The 12189-nt window shown below is 34.6% G+C and overlaps 2 protein-coding genes across 4 annotated transcripts in view; one reads left to right on the top strand and one right to left on the bottom strand.

Moving 5' to 3' along the window:
• The first annotated feature begins 1072 nt into the window (after window positions 1-1072).
• Window positions 1073-12189, top strand: part of CT83 (cancer/testis antigen 83) — a 16506-nt gene continuing 5389 nt past the window's right edge. The window contains exons 1-2 of one of the 2 annotated variants that reach the window (XM_041740223.1): window positions 1073-1261; window positions 2323-3747. In XM_041740223.1, coding sequence (XP_041596157.1) covers window positions 1193-1261; window positions 2323-2601 — 348 coding nt within the window. In that variant the 5' untranslated portion in view covers window positions 1073-1192 and the 3' untranslated portion in view covers window positions 2602-3747. Of the gene's footprint in view, window positions 1262-2322; window positions 3748-12189 lie in introns of those variants that run through there. The other variant, XR_005985592.1, reaches the window with a different exon arrangement.
• The window catches only part of SLC6A14 (solute carrier family 6 member 14), a 26033-nt gene continuing 18093 nt past the window's right edge, over window positions 4250-12189 (bottom strand). Inside the window, exons 9-14 of one of the 2 annotated variants that reach the window (XM_041740221.1) lie at window positions 11532-11657; window positions 10249-10367; window positions 9440-9539; window positions 9091-9200; window positions 6589-6756; window positions 4254-5421 (exon numbers count right to left, since the gene is read on the bottom strand). In XM_041740221.1, coding sequence (XP_041596155.1) covers window positions 5275-5421; window positions 6589-6756; window positions 9091-9200; window positions 9440-9539; window positions 10249-10367; window positions 11532-11657 — 770 coding nt within the window. In that variant the 3' untranslated portion in view covers window positions 4254-5274. Of the gene's footprint in view, window positions 5422-6588; window positions 6757-9090; window positions 9201-9439; window positions 9540-10248; window positions 10368-11531; window positions 11658-12189 lie in introns of both variants that reach the window. The other variant, XM_041740222.1, reaches the window with a different exon arrangement.

Below are 12189 nucleotides of genomic sequence, written 5' to 3'. Positions count from 1 at the left end.
ATTTCCCCAAGCAGTAAGAGGTTGTGGTTTGACACTCATCTTGAGATCACCCTGAGTTTTCAGTTCAGTGCCACCTTGTACATCTACCCGAATTTCTTGAACATTTCCTGTTGAGTACAATGACTCCTGTATCTGCTGCCTCTCATTAATATTAACCCAAATATTGTTAATTTAATATAACAATATAAATATAATATATTTATATTATATTTTATATAAAATATATAAAATATATATTATTTTTAATATATTAATATATATTAATTTTAATATAAATATATTGTTCAGTTCCTGAGTGGGTAATATTAAATACTTGATGCTCACAAGTCAGCAAGTGCAGATAGAGGTCCTGAGGATGGGGATGAGGGCAAGGGAAGGGCGGATTTTATCTCAGAATTCATCTTTGTGGATTGGAGTCCAGCTCACGCTGTTAGTTTCAAATGAGTTTACTTAATACCTGCCTCTGTTTCTACATTTCCGAAAGTGGGCACAGTATTAAAAATACGTATAGCACAAAATTATTGGGAGAATTATATGGAAGAATGTCTTTGGAATCACTTTTTAAACTGTACAGTGACACAAATGTTATGTAACGAGCCCAATGTGAACAAGGTTAGAGTGAATCCTAAAATAGCAATGGGACTGTGGAAGTTTCTGGCAAAGACTTACACGGTTAGGGTAACTATCTTTCACAGCACATTTCCATCTTGTTTCTGAACTTGTTTTTGAAATGAATAATGGAGTGCTTGCGGCAAAGACAAACATAAAAGAGAAAAAAAAAGGAGGGACGCGCACTTTTAAAATCTTGGATTTAACCAATGAATTTGGAGGCTGTATTTCCACCGTGTTTCAGCTTCCAGGAAACCCCCGCCGCCCCAGCGCCTCCCGCCACCCTAACGGCCGGACAGCGCAACACCGCAGGCCTTTGTAACGCCGCTGGTTCCGGGTGCACGTCATCAGATTGTGACACAGCGCCTTTACGTGGGTGCTCAGTTGTTACGTCATGCGCCCTCTGCACTATATAAAGCTGAACTCTGCAGCTTCTCCCAGTTGTACCGGACAGTGCGGGAAGCGCCGCGTCGTGGCCCGTGGCTTCCCGAGCTGCGGCGACCAGTGTCCCCCTGGTTCCCAGCTGCCCGCCGAGTGCCTCCGGGCCGAAGAAGAAAGAAGACGCAGAGGAGGAAACTCAAGCATGCTGTTGCTTCTACTGAGCGGCATTCTGTTTGCTTTTCTGTTTGTCTTCTGGAAAAGCCGCTTTCAGGTAAACGTATAAGAGAAATTGGAATTAGATGAAGTTAGATGGTTCCTGAAGGGGGGGGCGGTCTGAGAGAGTAGAAACATACTAAAATAGTAAAATAAGAGTAAGGAGAGGTCATTTCATTCCTTCTCTTGCAACAGCCTCAAATGTTTACCCCCAAACTTCCCTTTCATTGACCAATGATTCAGCAGCTGTGGCCCCCCGGTAAAAAGCCCCAAGTCGCGGAGTAATATGGTCAGCTTTGCACCCACTTGAAAAGTAGAACTGAAAGGGCCCACCCTCCACCACCACCTCCTATTTTAGGAATCTATACCTTCTCTATGTTCTCTAGCTTCTACTATTCCTTATGTTTGTTTGCCGCTTTCACCCTGGTTTCAACCATCTTTAAAAAGAGGTATTTGGGTATTCACAAATAATTCAGGTCAAAATGTGGGTTTCCTGGTGATACGGAAAGTTGCAAGTGACTTTTGATCTTCAGTGATCCTCAGGGTCCAAGTATAGACCTACTGTTCGAGAAATGTAAGCCAAAGATGTGACATTTTGATATTAAATAGCTATTCTCATATATATATTTTTTGAGTCTTTGAGAAGAGCATATTTCTGAGTCAACATTGTTGTTCAACAGATTTTCAATCTCTAATTCTAAGGAGAGGATAATCAGCTTATTTTGATAACCAAGACTAAGCATGTTATTTGGTCTACTCTTGAACAACGTAGGCTTGAACCCCGTGGGTCTTATACTCTCATTTTTTTTATACAGTCCAGTACTGCAAATGTATTTTCTCTTCCTTACGATTTTCTTAATACCATTTTCTTTCTTACATATGCTATGTAATACATATACAAAATATGTTAATCGACTATGCTATCTGCAAGGCTTCTGGTCAACAGTAGGCTATTAGTCTTTAAATTTTGGGAGAATCAAAAGTTACACATGGGTTTTTGACTGCACAGGGAATCAATGCCCTTAACCACCAGCCCCCTGCCTTATTCAAAGGTCAGCTTCTTTTTTGGAAATGTTTAAACTCAATAAACTACATATGTATAATTTCCTTCCCTTACAGAGCAGCGTTGGTGAAATGTCATCAAATTCGACTTCTCTTGCACTAGTAAGACCAACCTCTTCTACTGGGTCAACTAAGAGCAATACTGATAAGAGTCTTTCAGTCAACAGCCTCTCTCGGGAAATCTTAATTAATTTCCCACACACGATAGCCATGCAGAAGCAAATATTGGTAAACCTCAGGATCGTGGAATACAAGCTGGCTGAATTGGAACTTTTCCTAGTTTTCAAGGATTTAAATGGTGCATTAGTTAACTGGAAATCTACTGACAGAGATTAGAGAATGTAATGACAGTGGAGGCAATCATTAAAGGCACTTTGAGTGAATTCATTTGATTATATGTGTTTATACCAAATGAATTGTTTAAAAGGGGAGGGGATGCCAAGTCAGGTATGAAATCCAGACATTTATCAATTTGCTTTTACTGATATTTAAAGAATTGATTATATGTTTTATATATTTATATATTTTTATATATACAAGTTTGACAAGTTTATATATATAAATATATATTTAACTGCGGAAGGAACGAAAGCACAGTAGACAAAGAAACAGTTCCAAAGGTTTTCTTTAAAAAAAATAAGCACAGTAAAAAGAGTATAGTTGAGATGTAGCTATTTCAATTTCACTCACATGTGAAAAACTTTTTTGGTGTACAATACAATATTGCAAATGTCTTTTTGTGTTAAAGTAAATGGGATTTGATAGAACTTTTTCTTTTATACAGAATACTCTCTTACACTGTTGAATCTGTGTATTAAGAGCTATCATTGAGCACCCTAAAATATGCCAGGCATTGTTAAGATCTTGCTGTAGACACTTGTGAAGATAGTCACATAAATTCTTCCACTTTGTAGTCAGCTCTTGAAGGGGATTTCTTACCTGTCACCCTGTCCTCCATCAATTTCATATTATCTCATTAGAAATATGCCTAAATCTTCCCTGAATTGCAAAAATCACCTATAGAAAAAGGCATGGTTTTTTTTATTTGGTGAAAAATGGACATCTCACATAGCACCAAAATATAATGATAGAATGCATTTAATGTAATATGGATTAAAATTAAGAAAAAGTATTTCTTGATTTTAATCAGTCATCTATTTCAAATGTTTTATGAAATCCAGTGTAACTGAGGAATTAACAATCTGTTGAAGTTCACTAATGGCATTTGACTTATCCACAAAGAAAATCCTCAAAATATCTATCACAAGTTCATTTTATATATATGTACGTGGTTCACTGAGATTGTTCAATTATAGCCCCATCTGTTTACCTACTGTAATGCCGCAAAATAAATTACCAGTATAAATTAAATACCTTAATCCCTTAATCCTTTAATCTTCAATCAAAAGGAAGAGGAAAGGAATTTTAAAAGTATTAATTTAGGAACACCTGGGTGACTTAGCAGTTGAGGTCTGCCTTTGGCTCAGGGCGTTATCCTGGAGTTCCGGAATGGAGTCCCGCATTGGGCTCCCTGCATGGAGCCTGCTTCTCCCTCTGCCTATGTCTCTGCCTTTCTCTCTGTGTCTCTCATGAATAAATAAAATCTTTTTAAAAAATTAAATGTATTAATTTAAAATTAAGCATTAAAATGATTCCTTTTATTTTTCATTTGCTGAGAACAAAAAGCCAAAAGTAGTAGTGTATATGGTTCTTAAGCTTTTTTGAGTCACAGATCCCCTTTAGTATTCTTATGAAACCTATAGACTCTCTCTCTAGAAGAATGTATGTATACATACACACAGAATGATATGTATAATGTCAGTTTCATATGTTCTCTGAAGCCCAGGTTAAGAACCTTAAAAATAACTGAGAAGTTTCTTACATATTTAGGCAATGTTCACCATCCCAGGCTGTGATGTTTAAATTAGTAGTCAATAATCAATGTATAAGCCTATTAATGATATGTTTTTATTATCCTTTGTAAGGAAACTGGGACATAGGACTTTCTAATTTGCCTTCCCTTATTCTTGACAAATTTATCTTCTATAAGTATGTAAATAGGTTATCATCTGTAAGTAGTAACTTAACTCAAGACAAAAATAATTTTACATGATCTATTAAGTATGTATTACAATCCTAAGATCTTAGATTTGATTGAAGCCATTTCCTCATTAGTATTTTGTCCCGTGTTCTATTTGAAAATAAACCTAGATTTCAGAGAATATAATGAACAACTCTTAATTTTGTGAAACACAGTAGAAATTAGGTGGGAGATATTTTCTTCCAAATATAACCTGAGGAAGATACTATATGGAGTAAGTATTCAAAGCTTCTGGATTCCATTTTCTAGATTTATCATTTACTGGCCATAGAATCCTGATTTTTCTGCCTTATTTCACTATTTGTAGGTGAAGAACATAACCACTAAGTTCACATAGAAAAAGAGACCCGTAAATACATGAAAATTTTATATATATATATTTGGATTAAAAGTATTAAAATACAGTGCTCATATACACAATCCATTTTTTCATATATGCATGGCATTTCTAGTTAAACGAGGCCTTCAATTTTAACACTTTCTTTTAAATATACTGATTTATTTCCCCCAGCTTTATGGAAAAGAAAGTTTGTAAACTAAGAAAATAAAAGCAAATAATATTTTAAAACTTATATAATAGAAAATATAACAGTTTTCTAAATCACTGGCTCAATATAACGTCTTCAGCATATTAGAAAAATATTATGATAATATTTACAAAAGTGTTGTGACATAGAGACAGCTGTGTGTTATACAGATAGATAATCTAAAAAGAAATATAATAATCACATTGTTAAATAGTAGTAGATTCACATTATATTACATTCCTGCTTAAATGGGAAAAAAGTTTATACTATCATGAATATAGTATAGACGTTTTTCTACTCGGCCAGCATATAAATAAATAAAATTTTCCTCTGTTCTAAAATAATCACATTGTATGACCACATATTTTTATAAATTAGATCTCATTCTGGTTTTCTACTGCCACTAACAGTAGGTATTTCATGGTCAGTCTCTTTTTTAGGGTCTACCATGTCTTTATATCTCTCCCCACGATGTCGTTCCAGGTATGGACCCCAGTTAGAAGCTGGTCTGCAGCAGCTTACAAAGCGCTGAAAAGAAAAAAAAAAACTTGTTTTAGACCATAAGTGCTACATCTGTAAACAAACAGATATCAAACCATATTTTCATTGCAAAATATTAAGTTTTTTTGCTAACCAAAATGAAATGGGAACCATGGAAAGGTAAAAGGTGGTCATCAAAAATTCTTAGTACAGTGTACTAAAAAAATGATAGTGGGAAGCCTAGGTGGCTCAGTGATTGAGTGTCTGCCTTCGGCCCAGGACGTGATCATGGAGTCCTGGAATTGAGTCCCGCATCATGCTCCCTGCGTGGAGCCTGATTCTCCCTCTGCCTGTGTCCCTGCCTCTCTGTATGTGTCTCATGAATAAATAAATAAAATCTTTTTAAAAAATTAATTAAAAATTAAAAATGACACTCAAATTTAACTGTTAATAGAATTATATTAACTACAAAACCAAAATAAGTGAGTATGTAAATAATTTGAAAAGAAAATGTTGGGCCTGTTTGAACAATGGAATCACTCCGTGTTTTTCACTGAATTCTCCGACATTTTGGTCCTGCCCTTAGAGGGAGGGTTATGTGAGGATTTAAACCAGTGTATACCTGGGAGGTTCCAAGAACCAAATAAAAAGAGCTCAAGGATCAAACCACTGATTGGAATGAGCTTGGGAAATTACCTAAAATCTGACTGGAGATTTGTCCTAGTCATTATCCTAATGAGATGTCATGATCAACTGCATCCCCCTATGTCTCCGTGCAAGAGGGATCACTCAGGGTCTAGACTGGGTTTGAAATAATTTAGCAGGCTTTTTCCACCCTAAACAAACTATTAGCACATGTATTATAACCAGACAATATAAAGTAAGGATTATAGATATTAAGCAAAAAGGTCATTTGCTTTGTGTCATCTTCAGGGACAACTCAGTACAAGGATAAAAATCACAATTTCTTTGTGCTGAGCACTCTAATAGGAACTGAGGATATAGCAGGAAGCAACAGAAGACTCCTCCCTAAAGAAGCTTATAGTAGAAGACACACAAATATATATATGATATAAAGCTATGTTATGCACATAGTAATCTGAGGATTGTATCAGATTGTAACCTAAAGGTTCATAATCCTATATTACCACCATTTGAGTAATCACCATTTTCATCATAAGTACTTTCTACAAAGTGTAATATAAATGTGCTTACTTGAAAGATACTTCCTTCAGCTTGAATTATTTTTACTATGGCCATAATTGGAATCCAAATAATGCAGAAAATAATCATACACCAGCCTAGAGCAACTCCCCAGTCAGGATATGGAATTTGGGCATAATCAGGTCTATGAAATTTCACCAATGACCAGATCAAAATTGCCTGTGAAAGTCAAGTATGAAAAGACAATTCTAAAGATTAGACTTTATTGCACTAACGATTTCAATTGCACTAACTGTTAGGAATTTGATCCCATTCCTTAGAAATAATCTATCAAAAGCAATTAAAATGAAGGTACATTCAAACAACTAAGATAATCCAGTAACTAGCCAGAAGAGAGTACTAAATGAACTCATCTAAATAACTCATATTTGGCTTTGAATAGATTCTTCCAAAATGAGCACCTCCATATAGTTATAAAAAATACAAATACTGGTCCAACATGTTTTTCAATAAAATACTTTACCATGAAATATTTCAGATTGGAAACAAAATAATATCTGAAAATTTCCATTACTGACCTTTTAACTTTAACTTACAATAGTATGATTTTATCCTATGCTATCCAGCTTGCCAGCATAGCACTTAATTCAAAGAGAATGTAAAGTACCTTTTAGTGAACATGCTTTGCACCTTGCTTAGCAGTTGCTTCTATTATTTCCCATGGCATAGAGCACCCCTTACTCCATACCCAAAACCCACACATTCACAAACTACTGGTATATATTTGCTAAAGTACACTTCACTTCTAGCCTCTCTTTGAGAAAGGAAAAACAAACTCAATGTGTGTTTGGGTAAAACAGTGAAATCTGAATCTTCACAAGGAAAACACCTAATGGCCAAGTTAAAAAAAAAACTTCTTAAAAAACCTATTAGATATGTTGCTGCATTAAAAGTAATTATTTAGAAACTTGTAAGGCAGACAAAACAAAAACCAGACTCACATAGTAGCTTCTCTAAACTACTTAGCTATCTTTTACTAAACTCATGGAGATGGAATGTAAGAATTTTATCAAATAGGTATTCAAGTTTAATTTTAGAATTAAATAGTTAATTCCATCAATTTAATACATTAATTCCCAGTAATTTAAATGTATTTCCCAATTATCATAATCTTTTACATAAATACGAGAGAGTGGATGAGGATACTGGAATATCCATGACTTCATATAACTTTATACAAAATAGATGATAATGTATATCATTTAATATTTAATACTTTTGCATTTTAAATTAAATCCAGTTGTCAAAGCTATTAATCAATGAAAACTCACTGGCTAAAAAAAAATTAGTGAGAGCTTCTTAATTGATAAAGGGCTTATTTTATTATGGAGACTTGTCAAAAGAAGAAAACAGTATTTAGTAGTAATGTCAAAATCATTTTGCTAGAATATGGAGCATCCAAAATATTTTAATTCAGTACAGTCAGTCCCAAACTGCTCCCTACTTGAAATTGACCTTATAAAATGTAAAAAATAAAACTTAACATTCTCTAAAACAAACATAATACTTCAGATGTGAAGCACATTCTGGATCAAATTATTTAACGCCCTTTCCTAGGAAAGACTTTTTAAAAAATTTTTATGATAGTCACATCAGAGAGAGAGAGGCAGAGACACAGGCAGAGGGAGAAGCAGGCTCCATGTACCGGGAGCCCGAGGTGGGATTCGGTCCCGGGTCTCCAGGATCGCACCCTGGGCCAAAGGCAGGCGTCAAACTGCTGTGCCACCCAGGGATCCCCCTAGGAAAGACTTTGAGACAAGGAGGCAATGAGGACCAAAAGACATCCTCTATGAAGCTTTGCCGCTGCCCCCACCTTCACCATTACAGTAATTCTCCATCCTATTGTTTATTTTGTCACTTACTGTCCTGAACTGATATTTAAAGGTATGTCTATATGTCATGTCTCTCGGGTAAGATAACTTTTGCTTTCCCTCAGTTCCTAAATAGCACCAATTGTTGAATTTAACATAAACTGTTGCCTCTGTTGACAGTGGTGAATTTATTTTAGTAATTTTGGATAGTAAATACCTCCCATAAAGAAAAATGTGCACTTAAATCTGAGTGTTGTTTCTTAGCAATTAGTGTATTGAGATCATATTCCTTGCAGGCAGAATCTGGGTCTTAGCAGAGAGGTTAGGGACAGTGTAGGTTGTTCAGGATAATTTTTAGGGAACTAGCAAACGAATGACTTATTTTTATTTATTCTATTGATAATTCTTAAGTACATAGGACTTTTAAGTCTATAAGAGCCTGTTCATTTTCTCAAATGGTAAATGTTTAAACCTATAGCCTCAAAAACAATACTGCAAAGATATTTTAATTTAGGCAACTTGCAATCATAAAGCAAAAGTTGAAAGTCATTAATTTATGACAGTTTGCCTTACTGTCTCTCACATGAATTATTCAAGTTTATCTTAGAACTGTTTTATAGATAGATAGATAGATAGATAGATAGATAGATAGATATCAAATTCATAGCATATTAATACTTACAATCAGAAGAAGAGGAGTAATAACAAACCAGCAAGCTCTCCACCATAGCCAGAATATCCACCTTTTTGCTCCAATCATCATTTCTATATCTTCAATGAATCTGTTCCCACCTTAGAAAAAAAGAGTGCATTCAGTCCTTGCTTACATTTTCCTCCATTAATCATTGTGGCCCCAAATTATCTGACTGTCTAAAAATTTTCCTATACTATATCAGTGAAGTATACACCTTTAACTACATATTATTCTTAATCAATTTTCCCAGGAATATTATACTTTACTATTTTTGTGAAAAGGAATCACACTAAATTAGTTAGTAAAATAAGTAGATAATTCTGTAGTTACTATTTACCATAAATCCAGATGATTCCTATGATTTCCAGTATAGCTGCAATCAAAATACCCCATCCAGCACAGAAGTGGTCAATCAAATGAACCCAATAAATTCCAGCCTACAAAAAAAAAAATTACATCTAAGTATATTTTTATTTTTATGATTGATGAAGTCTTTAAATATATGCTCCCTGGTTTCACCTATGCTAAGATATGATAAAGGAATGTTTCCAAATGTAAACACAAAAGTGGCTTTAAATATCTCAAAAAGGATGCACTTTCCATCCTATACTGAGTCACTGTAAAAAATAAGCATTTAGAATACTTGATTATCAAAATTATATGCAGTGTCTGTGTGCTCTGTAGTAGCTGCCAAAAATATAGCATGTGTTCAAAGTCTATACAACTTTCTTGTATTTGGGGAAATTTTCCATTATTGGATCACCTCCCCTCTTCAAAATATTATTAAATTTCAAAACTGTGCTATAATGGGAAAAAATTTGGGCTAAAACCCAGAAAACCTTGATCCGAGTCAGACTTGGATTTGTCACTAAACATCCTCTTAAACCTTTGTTTGCTTATTTAGATTATAAGGTACATTCCAACTAATAATTTGTCTATGAAAAAAATACTATAAGGGGCACCTGGGTGGCTCAGTGGTTGTGTGCCTGCCTTTGGCTCAGGTCATGATCCCGTAGTCCTGGGAGCGAGTCCCACATCAGGCTCCCTGCAGGGAGCCTGCTTCTCCCTCTCCCTATAACTCTGCCTCTCTCTCTCTGTGTCTCTCATGAATAAATATATAAAATCTTTAAAAAAACTGTACTATACCTGAGTCACACAGACGAGACCAAGGAGAAACAAAACCAAGCAGCACCCCAAAGTTATAGGAACCCTCATTTTCTTCATCAATTTGGGAGATAAATCTTGAATCGTTGTTGTAATCGTTTCTTCAGAAGGGAAAAATGGCAATGTTATATGTAAACTCATTTGCCAATAATTTTAATCAAAGAATTCAGCTTCTAATCAAATTTACAAATATATGCTGAAAATATACTCTGGGTCCTAGTCCTTGCTTTTTTAAAAAACCCATAGGATCCTTTCTTTTGGCAGTTACCACCTGTTGGTTCTGATGAAAACCAAATGCAGCTCTCTTTATTTGTTATTTTTAGTCTGTTTTACAAGGTTTTTCATTGGTAGTAACTACAAGTTAACAGATCCCTGAAGGCTGACGTAGTTTGAAAGAGGGTTATAGGTAAGGAAGAATTCTAGAACTTTTAAATAAAATGAACATTTGAATAAATGGCATGGAGACAGAAAGGCCTTCTAGGTTTAAGAAAGAAATGTGTTCATGATACGCAGTACTGGCTGAAAGTAGAAGGATGTATGGGTGAAAGGATGAAGATACAGGTTGAAAATTTTCAAGGGCTTTGAAAGCCAACTAGAGGAGGCCAGACGTTACACTGTATATAGTCAACTATAAAAGTGTATTTATGTAAGAGTGATATGATGAAAAAGTTTCCAAATTTCTAGGTGTGTACCCCAGGGGAAATCCCTCTGTGTACATAGAGCCACATGCAAGAATAATCATTGAGTAGCATGTGTAATTTTTCAAAATTGGAAATAATCCAAATGCCCATCAGTATGGCAACAGATTGTGAATTCGGTAGATATATAGGAGTATATATCAACACAGATTCACAATACACGTAAAAAACAACTGTCAGAATGATATGTATGTTATGAAACTTCACATTGATGTGACAAAATTCATGTGTTATTTATGGACATGTATATAATGTATCAAGCATGGACTGAATAACACACATAATCCATGGTGACAGTTGCTTCTGGGAAGGAAGAAATGTGAATTGTATTAGGGAGAGAAACAGGGGACTTCAATTTCATTTCTGAAGCAAATATGAAACATTCATGTCTGTTCCTTTTGGGTATCTACTGCATGAGTGCTTTGTATTTTTCTGTATTTAAAATTTAGTTAAAAAGAATGTTCAGATTCTAAGGGCAAACCTAATGGGGGCAACATGTTTTTAAGTAGAGGAAACATGAGTAAAATATAACAAAATATAAAATATAACACTCAGAGTATTACTTACCAATGGATGCAAACTGAGAGTCGAGACCCAAAGTCAAAAGCATGAAGAAAAATAATATGGACCAAAATGGCCCACCTGGGAGTTGGGCTAGCGCTTCTGGATAAGCAATGAATGCCAAATCAAAACCTAAGAAAAATGTATGACATTTAATTTAAATCAGTTGCCAAAAAGTTCATATATTTGAACATTTCCAAAATAAGATACTAGAAAAAATCATTTCAATTTAGCAATGCCATCCATAATGCACATTCTCGAGCAACTCTTTCACTTGTACTCTTAAAAATATTCGACTTGGTTATTCAACAAAATGATAATGTGTGCATGTGTGCATGTGACGTGAATTAAGCTATGAGATGAATTTTGTAAATTACTCACATAGGAGATCTTAACTATTTCAATGATTTTGTTTAACTCTTTCATTTTTTAAAGATTCATAAAGAATAACAATTGTCTTAAACTCCAGAAACGTAAATTATATTAGCCTAGAAATTCTAAAAGAATTACACTATCAAGAAAGATATGCTTATGGAATGACTGTTGTAGTCTTTAGCCATCTCTCCAAATGTTCATCCAGAATGTGTACTGCCATTTTAACTAGTATATGCACACTTGCAAACTTGTATATAACAAAACTAAAAATTGAATCTTATTTTCTGTT

Source organism: Vulpes lagopus, chromosome X (genome assembly GCF_018345385.1).
Source record: "Vulpes lagopus strain Blue_001 chromosome X, ASM1834538v1, whole genome shotgun sequence".
In the NCBI taxonomy this organism is placed as follows: Eukaryota; Metazoa; Chordata; class Mammalia; order Carnivora; family Canidae; genus Vulpes; species Vulpes lagopus.
The sequence above is the reverse complement of the archived record's forward strand: the minus strand, read 5'-3'. Positions and strand labels throughout refer to the sequence as shown.